Raw genomic sequence first — 27989 nt, 5'->3', positions numbered from 1 at the left:
ACACAGTTGATTGCTTCAACATTGTAGAAACCCTCTTTAGGAGACAATACACAACCAATCGGAGACAGAAGATAATACTGACGGAATTGGTAAACACCAAACAGTGGAAGGGCGAAACTTTGAAAGCCTTTATGAAAAGGTACACTGAAACCGCACAACGAGTTAAAGATGTTATAATCACACTTTTATCATCAACAATTTGCCTTCATGCCTACGACCAGGATATTTTGCTGAAAAATTGTATGCCCGACCACCAAAAACTATGGATGAACTTCAGGAAAGCATTGCTAAATTCATTCATATTGAAGATATGAGGAACTCAAGGGAAAAACAATAGCAGGAAGCTTCTGCAAGCGGAATTAGAAAGGACGGCAGACGACCGTTCAGCGACAACGACAAGGGAGGAGATCCTCGACCAAAGGACTTCCCTCGAACGCCTAAATTTGATCATTATATAGCTGTCAATGCACCTAGGGCAAAAATCCTTGAGGAAGCCCTTAGGACTGAACTTCTTTCGGTCACAAAGCTTTGTTCACCTAAAAATGCTGATGAAGGAAAGCACTACCAATACCATCAAAACCTGGGACATACTACCGAAGAGTGTGTAACACTTAAAGATAAGATTGAAACAGTTATTCGTGTAGGTCATCTCCGCAAATACGTGAAGGAGGAACAGTCACAGATGAGGAGCCCATCAAGAAGATCTCCACGGAGAAGTATCAAACGACAATATAGAAAAGAGGAGCGGAGACATAGGCGAAGCCGCAACCGCAGTCGTAGCCCTAATCGCTCGGTTAGGGGGCATATCTTCTAGAATATATAATAAAAAGTCCTTCCTAACACTTGGAATGTGACTCATCTCACGTTTACTTTAGTTGAATTTTGATGTGATGTTTTGTTTTGAATAAATTCTTTTGACAGGTAGGTTCAATACACACTCTACGAGACTCAAATGTTCAACTGTGATAAACAGTTCATTAAACCGCTCCTAACTTGAGCATGAGAATGCCTTTTGCAGGTACCCCGGTCAAGAATACAACCGAGCGGAGCAGGCGACAATCGAACGATCCAGACTGACAGCGAGCGGTTCAGATGATCCAAGCGTTCAGAAGTAAGGAAGACACGTCAGAAAGGTTAGTCTCTCGATCCTGAACTAATCCCTTCCAAAACAAGTTTATTCAAAATATAAACCAGAACAATTAACATAAAATTTATTAGGTGATATATGATATTGAAGTTCCACCTATTGCGCTACTTTTAATCACGTGTTATCAACAGCTTATAAGTAACTCAAAACTAATAAAAAATGAAATAAATTTAAATATAATTATATAGTATTAATTGTATCATATAAATGTTTTGAAAATGATAAAAAATAAATTTTATCTCTGGAAAATTCATACTTATTCTGGTATTTTTACAAGATAAATTTATACTCTGATATATATGTTGTGAAAATCTTTTTATAAGACTATTTTGTTTAACATATGTATTTGATAAACATAAAACAAAGAGAAGATGGTTAAAACAAAATCGTCTAAAAAAAAGACTATTTAAGCAATTCAGATTTTGAAATTTAACAAAAAAACATAAAACGAAATATTATTGTGTATGAAAAGTTGTTTTAAAAGAAATAACGTCTGAGAAAGAAATATTTTGTAACATCTGTTTTAAATGAAATCAAACTTATAAACAATGATTTCTAGATTAAACTGTTTAAGGAACAAAAGTTATGAACAATGTCTAAGAAAAGAAAATGTCTCCAGATGAAAAGATCTAATAAACTATATGAGTAATGTTTCGATTGAATTGGTCCGAGGGTCGGTCGTTCTTTCTTGCTCTGCTCTCTTTTGATCTTCAATCCTCTCCGAGAATGCAATCCACTTTGATGAGTTGTTGACCTGCAGAAGACACTCTGATGCTCAAGTCAGATATGTTTCATAAAGAGGTCTATATTTTATTAGGATAGAAAAGTGATGTCTTTACCTGGGCCTTAACCCTATATTTATAAGGCTTATGACAATCAAGCTCATTAATTCATATTTGATATGACAATAAATCCAATAATACTTGCTAATATACTGCTAACTGTCCTTTAATACCATATTCTTGTGCAATATGACCTCTCAATCACTCATAAATAACGTATCTTCGCATTTAATATGGCCATTAAACGTATTAATTGACCATTAATGATATTTACCTTTCCTGATTAGTTTGTCTGACAGTCGGTCGGTTGCCAGGTATAGTACATTAAGCCCCCTGATGACCCAAAACTTGTTAGCCGTTGCTAGGACTCGGGTTCAATCCCCAAATCCCCGGCAACGGCGCCAAAAACTTGTTAGTCCAAAAACTTGTTGGGCTCGATTTCGGCAAGTGCACCGAATCGTTCAAGTAATAAACCGGTAAGACCGGGTATCGTTTTCCCAAGAGACTCGTAATACTAGAGAATTGTGCGATTAACAACTCATATAGACTCAATAACATAACATCAATATATAGAACAAGTGCAGAAATGTAAATTCATACATAATTACAAGGTTGGACTTTGGTATTGAAGGCACTTGGAAATGGAAAAGACTAGAAATGGTATGAAATGACATTGTTAAGGCTAGTTTTTACCAATGCACTCTTGTGTATGACCAATTTCATCTCCTCTCTATCAATTTACTAAAGTCAATCCACTAAAACACTCTAGCCCTAATTCCTTAGGTGAAAGAGCCTAGGTTTTCCTTATCAAACCCCAATTCCTTGGCAATCTAACAAGCAAAACCCGCATTAAAGAGCTGGGATCTAAGACAACATGTGAATCATCTTCCATTCCTAGAATGATTGACCCACAAGGACTCCTATTTCAGTTCAAGATTTCATCTTACGTTCCCATAATCCATAAAACCCCAAAATCAAGTCATGAACGTTCCCATTACATGCAAGCTTTAAGATCGGAAACAAGAATACTAGCAATTGATAGAAAAGGCATATATATATTCAAATCCTTCAACAATTACACAACAATTCAAAGGATACAACTAATCCCTAACAAGATGGGTTTGGTTCTCCATTTCCATGGAGAACCCTAAAGCTTACAAACATGGAAGATGGAAGAAGAAGGAGACCCAAAGGAAGAGGAGGAGATGTTCCCACAAGGTCTTCACGCCCTCCATGAGCTCCAGCCGTGAAATCGCGCCTCCAAATGACCAAAGACACATACCCCTTCGCGTTTCTGGGTTAAATAAGCTGGATCTGACACATCAGCAAAAGTCGCGCCCGGGCGCCCTCTCAGTCGCGCCCGGGCGCGAGCCTCTCGGAAAAAGTCGCGCCTGGGCGCCCCATTTCTCACGCCCGGGCGCAAGCTTCTCGCAAAAAGTCGCGCCCGGGCGCCCCTTTTTCACGCCCGGGCGCGACCAGCACACAAAACTGGCACCTGGTCACTTTTCTGTGCAGAAACTGGCCCTGGTGCAGTCGCGCTTGGGCGCCCCTCAGCCAGGGGGGGCCCGGGCCTGACTTTTCAGCACTGCATCATTTTCACTTTTTCTGCAGATCTGCTTGCTTCTAGTGGTTGGTTCAGCCTTAGACATTGTTGGAGAGTCTTCCAAGCTCATTTTTAGCTACAAAATAAGGGATTATTGATGAAAGTACATCAAAGTAGCCAAAAACACAATTATTTAGAAAACAAGACAAAACAAGAGGATTAAGCAAGTTATAAGTTAGAAAGGAGTTGATTTTGCTACTAAAATGATGCTTAAAATATGGTAAAATTTAGCATTATCAAATACCCCCAAACTTACAACTTTGCTTGTCCTCAAGCAAAAGTACTTCACCTAGTAAACAATTCAACCACAATGGTCTAACAATCCAAGAGTCAATTTAAATCAAATAAACAAAATCAATCATGCTTGCTCAACTTATAAATCACATTCAAGAGAGAATATAGTCTTAGCAAGCTAAACTTCAATCATGGTGCTCACAAATTAAAAATCACAAGATAGATGCAAATGATAGATCAACAAACATGGCAAGTTGTTTTCAATGAGTGCATGGAACCAATTCTCACCAAGGAAAGTGTTTCACTCAAGCACAATGGTGTATAAGGATGTGTGTCTAACTCTCAACTATCACAATGTTACACAAATCAACTTTGCCTTTCGTTTCAACAATTTCAAACACATTTACAAGCAAGTTACATCACAAGGACTTTGATTGGCTTGTATTGTGGCTGGGCTAAGAAGAAAAATTGGTTTTTCTGGACAACAAAACACCTTGAGATAAGAGACCAAACAATTTAATTCATGATATAGCATAATATCTCTTTTTCTCCAAAATTGAATAAACCACTCTCAACTTATTTCCCAACTCTTTTTCATTGAATTCATGTTTTTGTTTTTCTTCTTCTTCTTTCTTCTTTTTTTTTCTTTTTAACTCAACTTATTGTTTTTCTCAATGCTCCCCTTTTGACAAGAAGAACTCCCCCAAACTTAGACCATTCTCCTCACTCTAACATACATGATCATCTCAACTCAAGGTAAGGAGGTTAAGGATTTTTCAATAAGCTTAAGGTTTCGGGAATGAGAAAGTTTTCTTTAAGGTTCAAAGGTTATACATTGGCTCTTAGGCTCAAAATGTAGAAGAGGTGGAAGAACAAGATGGCCTTGATCATTTGTAACATGCAAGCAAAAAGTTCAAATAGAGAAACTTAGGCAAAATCAATTGTGATTCCAAAGTAATAACATTCAACAATAAACTCTGAGGCACAACATCTCACAGGTTTACTCAAGGTTCCAAAATTTGATAAACATCATGCCAAGAATATTGAACACAATTAAAACCAAGCATCTATCTAAACAGATACAAGCAACCACAATCTCTGCTCAACAAGATCAACCACATAATCTCAATCAGATTTTTAAAACAATTCTCATAGATAAAGAGCAAGCATAACAGATTTGTATTCAATTCAAGCATAACTAATGATTCACTCAAATCACCAAACCAATTGCACAAGAACTATCCACTAGGCAAGTAAAAAAAAAAAAAATCCAAAACACAAATACTGAAAGCAAATAAGAACTGGAAATTAAAACTGAAAAACCGATCAAAATGGACTCTTTGCAGCTCCAGCAGTGTAGGAGACTAGCTTCACTTTCATCTGCAACATCTTCCTCCAACAGTAGCTTATACTCCGCAACTGCTCCACCTCCCCCATCAGTAGGGGCCTGGCCCCCAGGCCATGCTACACGAGCAGCAAAATCTTCATTTCATATGGTGCTCAGCTCACACTTGGCTCAAAGGTTGGCCGATGGTGGGTAAACTCCTAAGGAAAATGTTATCCTGGACAAGAAAGCTCAAAGCAAAATTAGCATCCCTTAGTCAACAACTGAAGAGAAGAATCCATAAACACACTAAAAGAAAAATGCACAAGAAAGCAAAGAAACAAGACAATGAAATCCAAAACAAACAAAGACAAAAGTACAAGAACAAAGAGGGAAGTCTTAAAATTAAGCTTCCCAAAGGTACAACAACACAAAAAGGAATAACAACACATCAAAAGGAGTGTGTGAAAGAGTGCAAAAGAATGGGAAACTCATCATAAATCAAGAAAAAACAAAAAGTGCAGAACCATAATTTTTGGTGCTGGACGCCCCTGGTGCAGGTCGCGCTCGGGCGCCCCTCAGCAGGGGGCGCTTGGGCGCCACTCGGTCAAGTTGGTGCAGGATGGCCCTCGTGCAGCTCGCGCCCGGGCGCCCCTCAGCAGGGGGCGCTTGGGCGCCATATCAGTTTTCTGCATAATGCAGATTTCTGCGAAATTGGCCACTCACCATGTGATTTTTGGTTCTAGACCTTCATTCAATGCACTCACACACCAAACAAGCTAAAACTAACCTAATACACTTATACAAACCACAAAAACAACATCAAAACTCAAAAATCACAACAATGCAAAACTACACAAACATGCGAAACATAAGCCAAAAATGCAAATAACACAAAAATCACACAAACACAAGTAAAATAGGTAATAAAACTGGGTTGCCTCCCAAAAGCGCTTGTTTAACGTCATTAGCTTGACGGATTACTCAATGAAGTGCAAATGTTGATGTTGGTGTGCTCCTTCCACCAACTCTTCTTGAACCACTTTCTAGCCACCAAATCAACTTTCATAGCATAATTCTCTTCATCTTAGCCCTTCCACTACCTTGACATCTTTAAATACTCAATCCTCTTGATCAACTTTGGCTTGCTAGGCTTGAGTTCTTTGTCTCTCATCAAAGGGTGGTGGTGACTAGTCTTTCTCTTTTCCTTCTCCCTTTCTTCATCTTACTTAGCACTTGGAGCATCTTCAAGGGAGGAAGAATTTGGGGCAGCTTGTGATGCTCAACATAGTTGTCTCCTTGTGTCCTATAATTCCTTCAATCTCAGGGTCTTCATGATGCTTTTGAGGCTGCAGTCCTCCTTGTATGAACATCCCCTGCATACACTTAGACACAACTAGACTAAAGCCACAAATTAGCCCAAGTAAAACTGAAAATCTATTTACAACAAAAGAGTTAGTTCTATATACAAAATCAAGTCTACATAAGTTAGAAACCTCACAAAAGTCTAGTATTGACATGAGTCCCCGGCAACGGCGCCAAAAACTTGATGACCCAAAACTTGTTAGCCGTTGCTAGGACTCGGGTTCAATCCCCAAATCCCCGGCAACGGCGCCAAAAACTTGTTAGTCCAAAAACTTGTTGGGCTCGATTTCGGCAAGTGCACCGAATCGTTCAAGTAATAAACCAGTAAGACCGGGTATCGTTTTCCCAAGAGACTCGTAATACTAGAGAATTGTGCGATTAACAACTCATATAGACTCAATAACATAACATCAATATACAGAACAAGTGCAGAAATGTAAATTCATACATAATTACAAGGTTGGACTTTGGTATTGAAGGCACTTGGAAATGGAAAAGACTAGAAATGGTATGAAATGACATTGTTAAGGCTAGTTTTTACCAATGCACTCTTGTGTATGACCAATTTCATCTCCTCTCTATCAATTTACTAAAGTCAATCCACTAAAACACTCTAGCCCTAATTCCTTAGGTGAAAGAGCCTAGGTTTTCCTTATCAAACCCCAATTCCTTGGCAATCTAACAAGCAAAACCCGCATTAAAGAGCTGGGATCTAAGACAACATGTGAATCATCTTCCATTCCTAGAATGATTGACCCACAAGGACTCCTATTTCAGTTCAAGATTTCATCTTACGTTCCCATAATCCATAAAACCCCAAAATCAAGTCATGAACGTTCCCATTACATGCAAGCTTTAAGATCGGAAACAAGAATACTAGCAATTGATAGAAAAGGCATATATATATTCAAATCCTTCAACAATTACACAACAATTCAAAGGATACAACTAATCCCTAACAAGATGGGTTTGGTTCTCCATTTCCATGGAGAACCCTAAAGCTTACAAACATGGAAGATGGAAGAAGAAGGAGACCCAAAGGAAGAGGAGGAGATGTTCCCACAAGGTCTTCACGCCCTCCATGAGCTCCAGCCGTGAAATCGCGCCTCCAAATGACCAAAGACACATACCCCTTCGCGTTTCTGGGTTAAATAAGCTGGATCTGACACATCAGCAAAAGTCGCGTCCGGGCGCCCTCTCAGTCGCGCCCGGGCGCGAGCCTCTCGGAAAAAGTCGCGCCTGGGCGCCCCATTTCTCACGCCCGGGCGCAAGCTTCTCGCAAAAAGTCGCGCCCGGGCGCCCCTTTTTCACGCCCGGGCGCGACCAGCACACAAAACTGGCACCTGGTCACTTTTCTGTGCAGAAACTGGCCCTGGTGCAGTCGCGCTTGGGCGCCCCTCAGCCAGGGGGGGCCCGGGCCTGACTTTTCAGCACTGCATCATTTTCACTTTTTCTGCAGATCTGCTTGCTTCTAGTGGTTGGTTCAGCCTTAGACATTGTTGGAGAGTCTTCCAAGCTCATTTTTAGCTACAAAATAAGGGATTATTGATGAAAGTACATCAAAGTAGCCAAAAACACAATTATTTAGAAAACAAGACAAAACAAGAGGATTAAGCAAGTTATAAGTTAGAAAGGAGTTGATTTTGCTACTAAAATGATGCTTAAAATATGGTAAAATTTAGCATTACCACCCCCAAGCCCCGAGCAATTGTTTGCAGGTGCGAAGGGGTTTAAATACGCTGGACAAATTTAAAGTGGAGGGAAAAGGTGATTACCCTTTTGAATCATCGGGCGGTGTGACGTGGTTTGAGACCGAATGGCCGAATACTTGTGATCGCTCAGTTTAGGACCAGGAGCTCTCGGAGAGCGTTCCCTTAGTTTTGTGGACAAGAGTGAGAGTTCACGAACACTCTTCACCGCTCGGTTTAGGACCAGGAGCTCTCGGAGAGCGTTCCCTGGGTTTTGTGCCATCGCCCTGCAACTTGTGATTGGATGGAAATTGTCTGGCTTTATTCATACCAAAAATGTAGACACTTAAGTCTTGTCAAGGTTGAACGTAGGACTGAACCTTCTTGTGCATGATATTTTTAATCACAAAAATATGAGTTAAACAAATATATTATAATTTATAAATTATAATCAAAAGTGGAACCTGTCAAGGTTGAACGTAGGACTGAACCTTCCAGTGCAGGATATTTTTACTCACAAAAATATGAGTTAAACAAATATATTATACTTTATAAATTATAATGAAAAGCGGAACCTGCCAAGGTTGAAAGTACGTAGGACTGAACCTTCCTGAAAGTTCTCAAAAGAAAAGACATGCCTTTAGAAATCATTACGAAATATTTTACTCTTGTTGTAAAACCTGGTATTGATTCGATGTAGTGATGTCGAGACCGAGCGCACGTCTGGTTCCTCGTGGAATCATGGGGATGCCGCTCGACCCCACGGTGGGCGCCAAAATGTTTCGGTTGAATTGGTCCGAGGGTCGGTCGTTCTTCCTTGCTCTCCTCTCTTTTGATATTCAATCCTCTCCGAGAATGCAATCCACTTTGATGAGTTGTTGATCTGCAGAAGACACTCCGACGCTCAAGTTAGATATGTTTCATAAAGAGGTCTATATTTTATTAGGATAGAAAATGGATGTTTTTACCTGAGCCTTAACCCTATATTTATAGGGCTTATGGCAATAAAGCTCATTAATTCATATTTGATATGACAATAAATTCAATAATACTTGCTAATATACTTGCTAATTGTCCATTAATACCATATTCTTGTGCAATATGACCTATCAATCACTCATAAATAGCGTATATTCGCATTTAATATGGCCATTAAACGTATTAATTAGTCATTAATGATATTTACCTTTTCTGATTAGTTTGTCTGATAGTCGGTCGGTTGCTAGGTATAGTACAAGTAACAAACTAGCGTCTTATGAACAAGAAATTTTATATCTTTTATAACACCGAGGCTAAAAGAATTTTTTATTCAATACAAGTGTTATCTCAAACAATGTGTCTTAAAAATACATCGTCTAATGTATGACCGCTAAACATTATAACCTTTGAAGAAGCATCTAATGTTTATACCATTTGATGATTATACATGCTGTATATTTTAGCAAATAATGCATTTATGAATGACATCACAAATGATTAAATATCTTGAACATGCAATACAGTCTAACGCTTATCAATAATCAAAACATTTAATGCATGTATGATAAAGTGTTATGATGCTTGTACACTTTATTCTTGATATTAGTTCAAATCACTAAAGCGAAAGATATGATAAAAAATCACTACACCTAAGAAAAAGACGTGTGAGAGATGATGAACATTATGAGAATGTTTTCCTTGAAGCCTTATGCTTTATCATATTGTATGAGCTCAGTTTTGCTAAAGGCCAACGTTAATTAATGTAATTTAACGTCGTGTAGTGCATAGTTTGACGTCTACATAGTTTTTTTTTTTATAAAAAATTTATGTTTTTTAATTTTACCAAATCTGAAAATCAGAAAACCAGATTTTGTATTTCATATATCCAGAATTCATCTATTCACATTTCAAACTATAACAAAACTAAAAACTAAAGCTATTAATATCAAAACAATAAGAATTGAAAGTAAACTATTGTAGCCTAACTCCATCTTTCCAAAAGATATCCTACCCATTATGACGTTGAACTGAGATATGGTTCAATGTCTAATTGTCTAGGAGAAGGGGGCAGTTAGGAGCATTAATTATAATGTTGTTACCAAAGAAGGGTTTGGCGTTCATTAGTGTATATTCGGAAGTCTAAAATTCGCCTACAAATACCATTACCATTCCATTGTTTGATCTAATAAAGTTTTCCTCTTGATCATATTAGGATTCATTTTTTGAATTTTCTTGAAGATTTTTTTATGATCAGAGTTCAGAGTAAAATGTAATGAAATCTTACTATGGGAAACATCTTCAGGAAATTTAAAAAATAAATCCCAATATGTTATTAACGTCGGACGTTAGTATTGACCGACATCAATATGCTTCGTCCATATAAAAAAAACTTCAATGTTACAAAACCTATGCATAAATATGAAAACCATTCAAGCAAGACAAGAGACATCTTTAGAAAACTTAAACCATGGGTGAATATTTGTGTAGTGGAACCCTTGTTCAAATTCACATACAAATTGATGTCGGATTTTATGATTATCCAACGTCAATTACCTTTGAGGATTTAAAAAACAACTATGTTATTACAAAACTTATGCACAAATATGAAAACCAAAACCATAAAAAGAAGCATATGTCATGTAAAATGGAGAAACTGTTTGAAATGTAGATCTGTTGACTCCTAACCTCTGAATTTCTATCACACCTTCAAGGTTCACAAAAACTTTTCATAAAGATGATGAATACACGATAAAGAAAAGTTTTGCATTTGTGAACTTGAAGGAGTTAATAAAAATTCAGAGGCAAAAAAATTAACAATATGGAAGTTGGTTCTGAAAGCTCTTTAGGGAAGCGAAATTTTGGTGAATGTATGTGTAGGTTTTACAAGGATTCAAAAATTCTTTTGGAAAGTGAAACTTTCGGGAATATAAGGAGTGTTTCAGATAAATTTATTTTGGTATAGACGTCTGCGATTGGCTAAGTGAATGTTATATTTTTACTCAGGGTACAATATAACGTTGAAGATGTGGTTAATCAACCTTAAAGGACATCAGTTGTGATGTTTTCGGACGCCATTAAGTTAATAACGTCGAAATTTAGGCTTTTCAGATGTCTAGGTTATTACATTTATTTACAATAATGTCACCGTTCATTTTTAACGTTGACTTTTTCATTTTTTGACGTTGAACACTAGACATTGTAGCCTTATTTTGCACTAGTGTTTCATCTAGGGGATGCTTAAGTCATTAGGAGTTTAAGGAGTCTAGACCTTATGAAGTGGTTTATTAATGTCTCGTTTATGGAATTCAGACATGGTATTATATTATTTTTATAAATGCGCTAATACATTCATTACTCTAATACATGTATGCTTTGACACTTCAACTTATGTTTGCTTTGATATGCTTAATCGTCTGTTCTGATAATATGATGCATTGCAAATGTGATTATGACTTATGGAAGTCATATATCATTCATAGCATACTTGTTTAATATTCCTCTAATAAGCCTTTTTGCTATGATACTTATGTTATGCCAACAACAACTTGTTTTGATAATTGATTAAAAAAAGAGTGATTATTATTGCTATGATATCATTAACGTTCTTCTCATACCCCTTTTTGATCTTTATCAAATGAGGGGGAGAAAGTAGTATACTAAATTCTAAACACTAAAAAATGATTAAGGGGAAGAAGGATTAAGGGAGAGAAAGAAAACAAAATTAAGGGGGAAAAAAATGATGTTAAACACCACATAAAAATCGTATGCTAAACACTATTTACTCAATACTATTTTACATACAATAAAGCTTGTAGCAAACTGTTCAATTGCTTAAATTGCAATTATTTCATTCACACACCAAAAACAACTTTAAAGAATCACTATTTACTCAAGTCATTCATTCAATTCATTCATTCCACATAAAAAACACTTCAAATTGGATTTATCATAATAACAAATTTCTTTCTCAAAATTACAAAATGACAACAACATGCAAATCTTCCAAAAAAAAATAAAAATAAAAACTCACACAACACATATCAATAGTAATTTTCTTTATCTGACCAAGTAACTCATAAGACCCCCAAACCGTTGAAATTCTTCCTAACGCATAGGGTACTAATAACTAAAAAAATACCAATAACTAGAAGTTACTAAAAATTACTTACCTAATTTATTACACTATACATGTTGGGTAAAATGATTTATTAAAATAACCTATACATATAAAAACACTTAAATAGACACATTAAAGGTTATATTTTTAAATCAAATTTGATTAAACTTTCTTGGTAAAAATACATTTTGGCTATTTGTAATTTAGTTTCGTTAAATAAATTAAAAATCTTGTAATTTAGTTAATTATTTTAATTTGTATATTTTTCGTATTGTTTATTTTACTATTACTTTATATGATATCTTAAATATTTCCAGTCAAGTATAAAATAAAAATGACACATTTAAATAAATGCTGTTTATATTATGTTAATTCTGTAACGGTCAAAGTATAATACAGCGTAAAACACAAATTTAACAAATATCATCGTAAGAATAAAAGCGAAATAAAATGTTTTTAAATCAATAAAAAAATACTAGAAACTAGAATTGTAGGTGGAGATATAAGTGGTAGCGTCTTATGTTCCTTCTTAACCTAAAAAATCACTGAACCTGTCCTAATGACTATATTTTTACTGTGCTGATATTTTTTTAATTTGTAAATCTATACCTTGACACTCTGAATATAAATTGAACTGTAATTTCCTGAGCAAGTTCCATTATTTATATAGTTTTATTTTACAAAGTATTTCCCTCATACAAAATTTCTGAGCATGTGCAGTAAAATTTAGATAGGGAAGGTGGAAGAAATGAGTAGCGAAAGCAGAGCCCAGCCGAGAAACCTTGTAATAAATTTGAAAGTAATAATATATTAAAGCGATTTGATCGAGAGAAATTGACAATGAAAGTAAAATTGTTGGTTTTATGGTTTGTAAAAAAGTGAGTAAGGTCCATTGGTGGTGACATTATGCAAACTAAAGAGAGAGTTATTTAGAAGAAGCAGAGAGAAAATAGAGTTTTGGAGAAAAATGCAATGAATAGTGTTTTTGGTGTATGTTATCTTATATACATCTATTAGCCATGTAAGAAAAAGAAAGGTGGGTTGCTTTAGTGCATTGGCAACCTTGATAAGGTGGAAGCAGAAACAACCAAACAGAGCCTATTATTGGTAATTATTTAGATCTAATATAGCATTCCAGTGCCATCTCCTTCATTCATCTCAATCAGTGAATGATTGGCATATAAAAAGTTGGCTGGTTACTTCCTATATTTGCATAAAACTCATAATCTGAGATCAATTTCTCTGAGGATGTCAAGTTTCTCAAATGTGATTGAAGTTCTCACAAGCAACCTCAATGATAGATGGATGGCCAAAACCATAGTGAATCAGTTTGGCTGCTGCACTCACAAAATTCAAGTTTATCATAAGTAAAGTTTCAACTCCAAGTCAGCGTCACCTGATTCAGACATCACAATATGGGGCACATAACTTATTTGAAGGCTTTAGAACAAATTTTCTGCTAATGTTTCTACTTGGCCATCGAAGGTTGTATTGTATTACACTTTTTCCATCAGAAAGCCTCTTTTTATTGTAGAGAATTACACTTTTTGTCTCGTGTAAGTTGCTAATGTTTCTAGCTGACTATCACAAGAAATTCATGCAATAGGAAAATGGCAGAAAAATATTTGAAGACATATCAGTACAAATCTCTCCATCTATACTTTTAAAAGAGTTATATAAAATAATTTGTACAAATTAATTTATAGATAAATTAGTTTATCGTTTTAGTTTTAAAAGTATTGATGGAGAGATATCATAAATAAAAGAAAGAAGGTAGTGTGCTATGTGAAGCCAAAGTGCATTTTAGTGGAGCTTGCCTGGGCATACAACTGGTCATCAAACATTGTAACACCACAGGGCCCTGATGTGGAAGCCCAAGCATGGTGATTAGAATCAAAACCAGATCTCGGTGCTTCTAAACTTCCATTCACATGATAATCTACAGGATTTTCATGTGGATTCATCTCTGCATTTGGTTGAAACTTCAAATTATTCAGTAAATTAAAATTGTATGGAAGATATGGAAACTGTCCATTCAATTGTAGTCTCATATTTGCAGTGCTGCTCAGCTCACTAAGAACCCCATTTTCTTGTGCCGAGTTAGACATCTCATTCTTCATACTTGAACCAAGATAACTCGCATAACTCCCAAAAGATGAACTTGCAGATCCCTCTACATCTCTGAGGATTTTCCCAATAAACGGTGTTACAAACTTAACACAAATCATCATCGTTCAAATTTATCAATCAGTTTTGTACCATAAGATATTCTTCAGTCATGCTTACGACTACATGAAGAAAAATAACTCACTTGTGGAGAAACATGGTTGAGTCCTCAGGTAAAACTATATTCTGGCTGTCACCATTCGCAATCCATGAAAGAGGTTGGAGATGCTGCTCTGCACTCATTCTAAAGGGAATATTCATTTCATTGAACTGGAAGATAAAAAATACTTTAGTCTTATCTCCTTTATCTGTGATACTGAAATCAATTCTGCAAAAGAAAATTAATTATCAAAACAATTTTTTACCTGATTATTGCATTGCAGCGAGGCAAGTTGATGCTTTTTTATGTTTTCCTGCCATCATGATATCAGAAGGAAAATTAACGATAATCTTAATTAGAACCGTGATGATAAACTTTACTTGAAGATTATGGTCTGAAAGCAAGAACAATTATACCTTTCGGGTTCGAATTTGATTTAGGGACTCCCTGAGTGAATTTTCCATCTGTCCTAGTTGTTCCACATTGGTTATTTTATCAAACTCAGTCCAACAACTGCATAATCAAATAATAAATAGTTTAATATTAGTGTAAAGTTTTTACATTATTAACTGATCAAAAGTGCATTTTAGTGTGATTTTTAAAAACATCATCAACTATACACGAATGGGAACAACCACAGGTTGAGATGACCTAACAAGGAATACCTCCCATAAAGACTAGGGAGGACATCTGATTATGAAGATGGGGGAAATATACCCTGCTATTTATTATCTGATCAATTATCTATTAAACTTTGTATTCAATTACACTCTTAATACATATATTAATTATTTAAAAAGAATTTAATAAAATTGCATTTTGATCTAAATATTTTAATATTATCAATCAATTTGAAATCACCTTCTCAATACTACTAAGAAAAATATTACATTTAAATAAAAGAAGTTGGAACTAAAGCAATAGCTTGTGAAAATCTAGCTGAAAAGAAGAAAAGACCCACCTTAATCTCTTGTGAGTCTCAGAAATTTGGGACTGCAATAACCTGGCTTGATTACTCAAATCCTGCCCAATGTCAGTCAGTGATTTATAACAACAACCCAAAATTCAACAGAGTAACAAATAATTTAATTGTGTGGGTACCTCAATATTTTGACTACTGTGACAAGGAAACAACAAGAAGAAACGAATGTTTCAGTGCCAGAACTTATATAAATTATCAAATCTTTTAAAAGAATAGTTATTAAGTTAGTCTCAGAGTGACATACCTTGTGCCCAGAAATTCTTGTATATTTACATCATGGTCTAACTTCTTAAACGTTTTCTTCAGTGCCTAAATTTTCAAATGTACAGACATGTCATTAATATGAATCCCTTCAAAAAGAGAAAAAAATGAACCATGTTATCTGGGTATGGATTTTGAACTGAGTTGTTCGAAACGCTTACCTCAAGAGTCTCCAACTTCCTGTTGCAATAAATTGAAAAAGCCTTTTGTTAATTTATTGTATTACTTTCTATTACTTGGAACAAATACATTATATCATGTTTGTGTGAACTACCTTTTTGCCCTTTCCTGAGGAGTTAGTTGAGCAAACTTCGCAATAACTTCCTCTAAGTTACTAAATCCACCAAGAGGGGAGTAAAAATAATCAGGAAAATGGTAATACAACTTATAACTTTTCCAATAATTGCTCGTAAAATAACAAGTAACAGAAAGTTAATACCCATCAAATACATATATATATATATATATATATATATATACATACATACACATAATATGCAGTGTACCATGGCATACTTAATATACAACATGGCTGGTTCAAAGCATTATAACTTTGATTTCTGGTCTTGGTTAAAGACAACCTCTGTTCTTTGGCTTATGTATACTCTAGATGTTTCTTGTACTCCCTTAATTAACATCCCACACAACAATACTTATTCCACTACTGACATGCAGAAGTTAGAATGGAAAATTTAAATTAAATTTGTTTTTTCTTGTCATAAAAATGAAATAGAAATTGCAGGGCGTTGCAGTTGCAGAAACTTAGAAGAACAATATTGCAGTTGAACAGAAATTATGAAGCATGATCCAAACTATTACTAAAGATGGGTTTTTTATGTCAGTATGTCTTCATCCATCTAAACTATTACTATTCGGTAAAACTAACATCAATACACAGCTAGCTATGAATGTAATTTAACTATATATATATATATATATATATATATATATATATATATATATATATATATATATATATATATATATATATATATATATATGTTATGATATGATGAGAGAATTTGAGTGTTATTAGGGTTTACCTGCGTCTCCCCCTACATACCGAAGGCTTTCCATTTGGCGCAAACATGAGAAGTATGATATCTATGTCACACAATATAGATAATTCAGCAGCTTTTTTCATAATTCCATTTTTCCTTTTAGCATATGTTGCTTGGCGGCCATTGGTGTTCTCCAACCTCTTTATCTTTAGTTTTACCCTGCCCATCCTGCACATTATTATGTACATATAAACGTAGTTAACAACCACAATAACCTTAATTGTACGCATTGTGCTGTATATATACCTTACTATTCACAGAAAAAGATTCCAAATATATATAGATCCTAGCTCCAAAAAGCACTTGCATTGCATTTTCTAGATACAAATTTCAACACACCCCATCTTACATGCTTTTGCCCCTAATGATTCACATACCAAAACCAATGAAGAACTTCAATTAAAAAGAAACAACATGACCAACAGTAACAACATGTGGCTCCGTGATTTGTATGTATACCCTTTATCAACGTTTTCGAATGTTGACAAGGAGAAAGACAGAATGTGAACAATATAGAAAGAGCTTTGCAAGAAAAAATAGAGAGAAAGAAGAATATAGAAACTCACGCAAACGAGGAAGTTGAATATAATAATAATAGTAATAATAATAATAATAATAATAATAATGTGAGTAAAAATTAAGGTTCAGAAGCTAAGGGTGTAGAATGTGAGAGGGAGAGGTTGTGAATGACAATGGCAATGGCAATGGCAATGGAAGATTCAAAGAGAGAGAGAAAGAGGGAGAAGAGAGAGAAAGAAGGAGAAGAGAGAGAGAGAGCTTACGTTAACATGTCTGGGGGACCGGTAAAATCGGTCATTGAAGCATGCAAGAGAATCGGAAGCTGAATAGCGTTACAGATTTCGTTCCATTTTTTCTCACCAACAATAACGAAACAGAATCACAACACAACCATGTCATCTTCGTTTACAACTTTACATCGTACCATTCGAAAACATGCACGTTAATATAAATCAATCAAATAAATAAAGGTTCAGTTTGTGTTTTTCATCCTTAAATTTTTCAAAAATTCACAATTTTTCCTAACCTTTTTTCTACAGTTTTAGTTTTTTAATTTTTAATTAGTTACAAAATTTATCTTAATTTTTTTTAATTATACATAAATATGTTTAATTTTAAATTTAAAAATATATTAAATTACTATTAAATTATTTCTAGTAACAAATTTCAGCTACTTCTATTACTATTACGTAAACAACGTCAAAAAAACATGTGTTTTCGTAGTTTTATTATGTCACGTTAAAAGTAACAGTAATTAAAAATAAATAAACTAAAAATTAAATTAAGTTCTAGAAAAGAAAAAAAAATTAAGGATTAAATTATGTAAAAGGAAAATTTGTGGACAAAATAACGTGCAATTAATTTTTTAAGTTCACATTAAAATTTTAAAAAAAGTATAGTTGTTGAGATATTGTAGCTTAGAAAATATTTACAAAGTAATTACAAAAATATTTCACTAATATTTAAGTTGAAGCATGAAGATAATATATATCTTAATAATAAAGAAAATTGTAATTTACTAAGAGATTTAGTCAAATATATGTGAGCTATTCGTCAATACGAATATAAAACTAGAATTAATTCATCTTATAAGGCATTACAAATAAAATAATAATCTATTTTAATAAGTTTTGTACATTTATGAAAAACTAGATTAACTTTTATATGAAAAGCAACTTACTTAGACTATTACAAAATAATTGAATAAATTGCATGAGACGCACCTATTGTATCCTTCAACAAGCCAAAAGGGATTTTAGATATTTATGTAGTAATTGATGAACCTCCAACCCATAATAAAGATGGAAGAGGGAGTTCATGGAAAATAAACATATTTTAGAAGAAAGTTTCTTTTCGTTCTTTCTTTTGCTTGGTTTAGTTTTGTTTTAAAATTTATGACTTGTGTTTTGTGTTTTGTAGGTTTGCTAATGATATTTTTCTCTTTGAGGTTGCACATGCATACGAGAGAGAAAAACATATTTTTTGAAAATATCTTTTGAAGATTAGATGAGTCCCACAAAGATTTGGAGAATATCTTATCTTTTGGTTGTCTTAGTTTCTAAAATGTTATTTTTCTTTGTAATTATTAGGAAATCCACTTATTTACCTATTTAGGAGAGTCTCTCCATCACTTTTAAGGGGTTGAATATTTTTTAAAGTAAAGTTATGATGCTCAACTCCTTTTAGAGAATTAAGAGAGTATTTTGTTGAGAGTTTTTGAACTTTCAAGTCTTATCTTGAACTAAGGTTTAAGTAGTAACATCACCACTTATCTATGGTGGCTTAGTACTCCAAGTGGGGTGACCACCTTTCTCCCATTTTCCTTTATTGTCTTTCCATTTACCTTTATCTTCTTTTGTCCATTTTATGCTTCTACAATTTATATTTTCTTTGTTATTTTGTGTTCTTTCTTTTGATTATATTGAATCTATCTTCTCATTTTTCTCTTTGAATCTTTTTAAGTAAACCTTCACATTTATATAACTTAGTTATCTTAATATCTTCGTTAGATTTTCTTAATCAAACATTAATACAAATACCTTATTCTCTTAAAATTCACAAAATGAACTCTTACCATTTGTTAATCAAAGGTTTGGTTTAATGAGATGTTTATCTTATTCTATTGTTGCCTAACTTTGTTATTGTTTAGCTATCATCTTTTTTTGTCATCGTTGTTCATTGAGTTAACTGTAATTTGGGGGCAGGTTGATCCCACAATAAGTTATAAAGAATATATTGTATGACATTATAAAAAAATTCAATTATTTAAGGCAATGTTATACAACTTAAAAATCAACAGAAAGATATAATAATGCCAAGGAGGTTTGAAGGCATTCTTGCAACTTAATAAAACAATTGATTGAGGAAAGAATATTTCCATGAGTGCTTTAAACAAAATATGATATTTGAAACATATATAACCATGATTATAAAGAAAACCGTTGACTTACTCGCATTTTACAGTGCTACTATACATTTGTTTTGATTGAATCATCTACTGTGTTTGGAATTATCACTGTTGCCAGATTCTAACAGAGAGGCTCCATGAAGAAATTTAAGGGCAGCCTGGAAGTAAAGACTAGTGCTCTCAGAAGTGGATACAAACATGCTTGAATGTTAGTGAATATTGTTTAAGCAATTCTTTCTGAAGACTTTCCTATTTTTCCTTCTGCAGTTTATAAATAGTAAAAGAGAACACTACTGAGAAGGGAGTAAGGATCAAAAGAAAACCTGGGTCTCAAGAGCACCTTGTGCAAAATTCTCAGAAGTTAATTGGCGTCTTTTAACCTCATGCTGTAGCTCTGCATTACTTGCTTCAAGTATAATGATATTTTAAGAATCTGAAAAATTAAGAGAAATATATTACCATGACATAAGAAACATTCAAACAAATCTAGGACAATCTAGAAATGATGTACGTGAACCTCGATTGGTCCACTTGTATCACTATAAAATAGAAGCTCGATTGGTCCACTTGTACAACATTCTTGACAGTTTAGATGATGCATGTGAATATATGAAACACAATTTTAAAAGTTCCATCGTGCATCAAGTCTGTACCTATCATCACAGTTTTGTTGTTTCCTCCCAGAGAATCCTACATATTCATCATTCAATTGCATTTCATGATAAATAATTTTAATCCATTCCATATATATGTTCAAGTAATCACTACAAACAAAGCTTTTTATCGTGTACTTTCTGTAAAGGGTTTTTCTAAACCCAGTTCGGAGATAGGATTGGCAATACATTCTATCCACCTGGTCTTTTAGTTCAATAGTTTTAATACATAAAAAATTGACAAGGTGCAGTATCAACAAGGAAATAACGCATGCCTTAAATATTAATATAAAAGTTGTACTTTTGTTATTGGGATAAACTTAAATTTTAGAGATTCATTAAAATCTTATTTTATTACTTTTGGGATAAACTTAAATTTTAGAGATTCATTAAAATTTTATTTTATTACTTTTGGGTTTAGTAATATTTGGTTTGATTTTGATAAAGATAAATTAGATATAGGTAGTTATGATTTTCCTTTTATTTAGGAGAATATTATTTTATTTTATTGATATAAGATAGAGATAGATTAAGTAGATTTTATTTTAAGTTAGTTGATATTCTATTGTTAGTTTTTATTATTTGTACTTGGTCCAAAGCCCTATTTGCACCTATTTAAAGGTTGTCAATGTTCAATGAAAAGTAACCCTAGTGAATTAAAGAGTATTATTATTTGTGTGGGTCACGTTTTTCCCAACAGTGGTATCAGAGCTTTATGCTCTGAGTACCGAGAGAGAGAAAGAGAGAGATGAGAGAGTCAAACATCGTGAGAGAAAAAGTGAGTGCTTGATTTTTTTTCTGAGAGGGATGACAAAGGTAGTCAATGGGATGAGTGTGCCACAATTGCCGAAAAATACCAATTACGAGAATTGGTCTTTGTAGATGAAGGTTCTTCTTGGATCCCAAGATGTGTGGGACATAGTGGAGGACAGGTACAATGAACTCGCGGATGATGAGCATCAGACAGTGAACCAGATTGCTGCATTAAAAAAGACACGAGTGAAAGACAGATCGACTTTGTACTTTCTGTATAATGCAGTGGATGAATCTAGATTCGAGAAAATAGCTAATGCAAAGTCAGCAAAAGAAGCATGGAAAATTCTGAAGGTGGCATACAAAGTAGATACCCGTGTGATGTAGGTCTGAGTACAAGCTCTCAAAAGAGAGTTTGAACATATGGAGATGGATGAAAATGAGGGAGTTGCCGAGTTTATAACTCGAGTGCAGAAGATGACCAACCAACTTGAAATGAACGGAGAAGAGGTTCCTCCTAATCGGGTTGCGGAAAAGATCTTGAGAAATCTGACAGATGATTTTGAAAGTATCGTGGTCGCTATTGAACAGACAAAGGATTTGTCAACTCTCACTATGGAGGAGTTAGCTGGGTCATTAAAAGCCCACGAATTGAGGAAGAAAAAGAAAAAGAGGGAACCCAACGATCAATTACTACAGGTACAGTTTGACTCGAATAAATCTCGGATTACTCAGAGCCGAGGTCCTGGCGGCAGAGGGGGAGAATGAGGTTGACGTGGCCGAGGTAATTTTGAGAATGATGATGAAGAGCAAACCGGTCAGCAGAATTGGCATGACCGAGGACAAGGGAAAGGTCGAGGAGATCGGTCAGGAGTTGAATGTTTTAAGTGTGGCAAGTATGGCCACTATGCAAATGAGTGTAGATCAAGCAAGTGCTACAATTGTGGTAAGGTAGGCCATATTGCAAAGTATTGCAAGACCGAGACAAAGGGGGAGACAAATCTCCTTATTGAAGATGTTGAAGAAGAGTGTGGAATCCTGTTGATGGCAAAGAGCTCGAATGCAATGAACATGGAGAGCCCGATCCCAACAATGGATGAAGTGATCTCGGTAAAGGATGCAACAATTGTGGAGAAGGAAAATCTAGAGAAAGAACTCAAACAAAAAGATGAAGAGATTCAGTGGATAGGGAGGCTTCTAGATGAACAGAGGGTTGAGCTTGAGGAGCTGAAGAAGGCGACTCTTGAAAAGGAAGAGAAAGCATATAACATTCATGAACCAGATAAAAATAAGGAAGAAGAAGATGAAGAAGAGATGAAGGCTGATGAGATTTCTACCAACTCGGTATGGTATCTAGATACTGGGGCAAACAATCATATGTGTGGAAACAAGAACTTTTTTTATAAACTCACTAAGGTGGAGGCCAAATTTATGTCTTTCGAAGATGACTCCAAGGTGACTGTGAAAGGGCATGGAACAATTCGACATATGTAGAAGAATGGACGAGTTGGAAAGATTAGGGATGTTTATTATGTTCCGGAGCTGAAGAGAAATATTTTAAGCATGGGTCAGATAATTGAAGTAATTCGGTTTTTATGAAGGACCAGGTATTGTATTTAGAGGATAAGCATGGTCGTCTAACAACCCAGGTAAAAGCAAAGAAGAACCGGTTGTATGAACTAGAGCTGAAAATCTTGGAGAGAAGATGCAAACCTGGAGTGGGATGATACACATGGAAAGCCGAATGAAGGAAGGAAGAATTTAAGTTTATGGGGGAGTTTGTTGGGATAAACTTAAATTTTAGGGATTCCTTAAAATCTTATTTTATTACTTTTGGGTTTAGTAATATTTGGTTTGATTTTGATAAAGATAAAATAGATATTGGTAGTTTTGATTTTCCTTTTATTTAGGAGAGTATTATTTTATTTTATTGATATAAGATAAAGATAGATTAAGTAGATTTTATTTTAAGTTAGTTGATATTCTATTGTTACTTTTTATTATTTGTACTTGGCCCAAGGCCCTATTTGCACCTATTTAAAGGTTACCAAGGTTCAATGAAAAGTAACCCAGTGAATTGAAGAGTATTATTATTTGTGTGGGTCACATTTTTCCCAATAATTTGATGTTGGGAATCCAAGTGAGTCCAAGTCCCACATTGGATAAAAATGAGAAAGTAGAGCAGTATATAAAGATGAAAGACCCATTAACCCATTGCCTTAAGGTTTTGGGTAAAGAGTGATATCGATCCCTTATATAGTTGGCTCAGATGTTATTGGTGTTTGTGTAACCCACATGGAACCTCCTCCTCGATAGACCCAACAGTGGTATCAGAGCCGATGATTTGTCTTGGTGATCGGCTCGGACGAGTAAAATGATCCTTATACCGAAAGTCATCCTGGCAAAAGGGTATTCAGGTAAGCAAGTTCCATTAAGATATGGTGGTTGCAAAGGGCTACTCGTGGTTGTGATTGGTAGGGAATGCTTCCGCTGGAGGGGGAATGTACCTATGTGAAAAGGACTCACCCTTGAGGGGGAGATGTTGGGAATCCAAGTGTGAGTCCAAGTCCCACATTGGATAAAAATGAGAAAGTAGAGCAGTATATAAAGATGAAAGACCCATTAACCCATTGTCTTAAGGTTTTGGGTAAAGAGTGGTGTCGATCCCTTATATAGTTGGCTCAGATGTTATTGGTGTTTGTGTAACCCACAGGGAACCTCCTCCTCAATAGACCCAACATATTTCACATCATTATGTAAATCATACAATAGACAAGAAAGATGCACCGAATATAAGAATTACTACTTGTATTTATTAACCTAAAATAGGTGCATTAACTTGCGATCACGATATAGCACATGTGTTCCTTCTTTTCTTTTTTTTCATGTCCAAATGCGCTTATTAAATTTCCAAGAGCTAATAAACCCTTGTTGATATGAATTCCTAATGCATGAAAACAACAATTGAATATTACAAAGAACTCAGCTAGGAGAATGGGTTTCAATTAACTCTATTTTCAAAGTGTTATATTTTAAAAATTGTGAATCAATATTGTTTTTTTTGTACAAAACCTATTATTCCTATAGTTAATTTTTGTTGCGTCGTATTATTAATAATACAAATACTGTTAAGATAAGATCGTCTAAACGCTACATGTTAAGATTAGATCGTCTAAACAAACATAGTTTTGAAGTTTAACAAAGTGACTAAACAAAATAACATATGATATTTGAACCGTCTAGGATATTAAATGCAAGCACTAAACTCTATATTAAAAATATTCTCAATGCTAACTTGGCTTAGACAAAACAACCCAACTACAATGGTCAAGCAACTCAAGAAAGCAATTTCAATTAAAACAAGTTAATCAATCATGTTTGCTCATCGTGGAAAGATCAATCAAGAGATAATGAGGCTTTAGCAACTCAAGCTTCAACTATGGTGCTCACAGAGCAAAGATTTACAAGAAAAATGCAAAGGCTTTATGAGGGATCAATAAACATGGCAAAATGTTTTCTTTAAATGCATGAAACCTTTCCTCACCAACGAAAGTGTTTCACTCAAGCTTACTGGTGTATAAGGATGTGTGTCTTTCATTCTATTATCACAATGACACACAAATCAACTTTGTCATTTGTTTCAACCAACATAAACACATTCACATGCAAGTTAACATCACAAGGACTTTCATGGTTTGTATTGTTTCAAGGTGAAGAAGGAAATTTGGTTTTTCTAGATACAATGCACCTTGAGCTAAGAGCAGACAAATCAAAACATGATAACATAAATCTCTATTTTGCTTCAATTCAATTGTAACCAATTCCCAACTCATTTTCCAACTTTCATTCATTGAATTCTTTTTCTTTATCTTGTTCTTCTTCCTTCTTTTTCTTTCTTTATCTTGCTTCTTTTTGTTTTTCTCAATGCTCCTTTATAACACGATCTCCTCAACTACCCCAAACTTAAATCATTCTCCTATACCAGAAATGAATGCTCTACTCAACTCAAGGTAAGGAGGTCAAGGATTTTTCATTGCTTAAGGTTCTAGGAATGAGAAAGTTTTCTTTAAGGTTCAAAGGTTTTGCATTGGCTTTTGGGCTAAAAAATGTAGAAGAGGTAGAATAACAAGTAGTTAGTATAATGATTTTAATCTATTGTATGACATAATAGTCACACTCATACCCTCCCATTTACAATAAAAAACAAGTAAGTAATGTATATGTTCTAAATTAATAATCTTGAGATGCAGTCATGTAAGCTTTTGAAATGTTACACTTGGTCGCTCCTTCAAAATGTTATATCTATAGTAAACACAAATAAAAAAAGGTATGCCCAAAAATTATAAGTATAAATTAATGTTACTTACCAATCCATTATTTGTTTTAAATAGAGGAATATTCTTGTGCAATGAGTCAAATCATGAAATATTGTGATCAATCAAGGATACCATAAGTAAATATCAGTGACATTGTATAATTCATCTTGTCATGTTCATATTGTATAATTTCGGAGAAAGTGATAACAAAGAAGACGCTCCCCAATTTTGATAAGATCCAGTCTTCTATTTTTCAAACAATTAACACAAGGATACCGAATATTTACTCCATTATCTCTACTATCGATATTATGTTTTGCAAATTGTATAAATTCTTCTACTTTTCTCTTGTACACCTATGAATGTTTGTTAAAGAAAGGATATAAAGATCAACACAAAGATCTCTTTGAGTTTTCTTGAAATCAATATCACAAGTATATGAATCAACAATAAAACAGAAAGGATATAAAGATCAACACAAAGATTTATACTGGTTCGGCCAAGCCTACATTCAGTCTTCCTTCAACAACCTTAGTTGAAGGGAACAACTATAATGATAGAGTTTACAAGCAAGAATGCAGAGATATCCCCTCTCAATGCACTTTCCTTTCCCACTCAATATCACTTACAGTACAAGATGTGAACACCTCACAATCTCACAAACCCAGAAAGCAATCCCAACTTTCTGTACACCTGGAGAGCAATCCCAACTCTCAATGCAGAACACTACGGTTCTCCTCCTAGCTAACAACAATAGGAACACAATCTTCTTGATTGCAATGTAGACACTGATCCTCAAATAATACACCAGAAGTGCAGATATGATCAGTAATGTTTCAACACAACTTTCTTGCAAGAATCTTTTTGAATAGCTCAAATGTGATCTTTGATTCTTCAAGACTTGTTCTAAAACGCTCTTGCAATAAATACTCAATAAATAAGTTAGTTATGAAAGTGCATGTTCTTTTAATTATATTGAAACAACGCGCAAGACGTCTATTTATAACATTTTCAAATCCTGACGCAATTTAATGATTATGCAATTAATGTAATCTGTTAAGCTTTTCCTTTTGCCTTAACACTTTTACATATGTTTCAAATTTAATAGATTAAACAGTGCATGCAATCGATTATGCAAATCATACAAATGTGAAATCCTCTTTAATTTATGACAGATTGAGATGGTTAGTCAATGGTCCAAATTTTCAAGTCTTCTCTTACACTGGTTTTTTTCTAAGTATTTTTTTTGGACAGCTAACTTTCAATGTAGATACATGTCGCAAGACATTTGTATTAAGGAAGGCAGGGTTGTTGCTTTGGAGTTTTAGGACTTCCTTGGCCCATAAATATCTACAGGATGACAATGGAGATTATTTAGAGAATCCTCCTAATCAACCTCCTGCGAAGTATGCATCAATTATTAGTAAGGACATTTGGAGACAGTTTATTGCAAAACGTATGGATAAAACTTTCAAGATAATGTATACTATCTATATATAATATATTTATCCCTTAATTCTTGAGCATATGATTTGTTTACTATCTTTCATTTTAGGAAAAAAACATACAAAATAAGGAAAGAGCATCAAGCTCCAAGTACCCTTATAGGGACTCTCGTAAGGGGTATGGCCGAATAGAACAAGATATGGTAAGTCAGTTTATCATTTCAGATTATGTGATTGAATTGTGAACGTACTCTCTTAGTTTTTATCAACAATTAGGTTGAATCAATTGGATACCACATCGGTGGGTAATTGACTTGCTTGTTCGAGGTGTATGGTCACATCAACATACCTTAATTTTTATTAAGGTGGCATGTATGAATACTGAAATGTATATACTTTTGTTGTAAAATAAGTATGTGATTGAATCTTTTGGGTTGTTCAAATAAGTCATGTTCTGTGATTATTTTGAATCATCAAGTTTATACTACATTGTTATAATGATAGGAACAACATAACTATATGGCATTTTAGAATCACTTAGTGCTTGCTGATTATATTAAGAACTTAAAAGCAAGGCGGCCCCTCCATCTTGAATCTTGAAATTGACTTTCACGATTTATAAAGAGTGAGTAGAAGCTAGTATGTTCATTGTGATTATATATGTCATTTTTTTTAATTGTTAAATGTTATGTTTATAAAGAGTGAGCATAAGCTAGTAGATCCATTGTTTATAGTCTGATTAACTCGTGCTTATGAATAATGACTTAAGAAACTAATTTAGTAGACTAATATATATATATATATAAAGAAAAAAAATTGAATGGTAATTGAGAGTAATACCTGTGAAAGTTGTGATTACATGTTATGAGTAATGTGTCAATCGATTTAAGTTGTACTCTAACCTAAGACTTTAAAGAAAAGAGACTGGATGAGTGGTAGAATATATAAGTACTTAGGGAGTATGCAATGAGTTTAAATGTCTGATTGATGAGTGTTGGTGTTTGGCATGATAAATATTTTTTATAGAATGCATAGGATATGTTGAATGCATTCCAGTTTACATATATTTGGTATGAAACTATTTTTG

The 27989-nt window shown here is 34.3% G+C and overlaps 1 protein-coding gene across 1 annotated transcript; it reads right to left on the bottom strand.

The window, feature by feature from the left end:
- Window positions 1-14020: 14020 nt before the first annotated feature.
- On the bottom strand, window positions 14021-16976 carry LOC108341631 (agamous-like MADS-box protein AGL30). The gene is made up of 10 exons (XM_017579294.1): window positions 16792-16976; window positions 16023-16082; window positions 15910-15928; window positions 15732-15796; window positions 15607-15622; window positions 15467-15528; window positions 14922-15018; window positions 14771-14818; window positions 14551-14675; window positions 14021-14420 (listed from the first exon to the last, which is right to left on the bottom strand). Exons 1-10 carry the CDS (start codon window positions 16974-16976, stop codon window positions 14021-14023), a joined length of 1077 nt encoding a protein of 358 aa, XP_017434783.1.
- Window positions 16977-27989: the final 11013 nt, after the last annotated feature.

The sequence above is a fragment of the Vigna angularis genome, chromosome 1, assembly GCF_016808095.1.
Source record: "Vigna angularis cultivar LongXiaoDou No.4 chromosome 1, ASM1680809v1, whole genome shotgun sequence".
NCBI classification, from domain to species: Eukaryota; Viridiplantae; Streptophyta; class Magnoliopsida; order Fabales; family Fabaceae; genus Vigna; species Vigna angularis.
Note: the sequence above shows the minus strand (reverse complement) of the source record. Positions and strands in the feature narration are given on the sequence as shown.

Excerpts from the sequence above, each read along its gene's own strand:
- LOC108341631 (XM_017579294.1), bottom strand. The coding sequence starts at position 16,976 with ATGGGCAGGGTAAAACTAAAGATAAAGAGGTTGGAGAACACCAATGGC. Across the intron at positions 15,019-15,466 it reads GAGACTCACAAGAGATTAAG|TTGTTGGACTGAGTTTGATA; the intron begins GTGGGTCTTTTC and ends TTGATTATGCAG. Across the intron at positions 14,819-14,921 it reads ATCAAATTCGAACCCGAAAG|GAAAACATAAAAAAGCATCA; the intron begins GTATAATTGTTC and ends TCATGATGGCAG.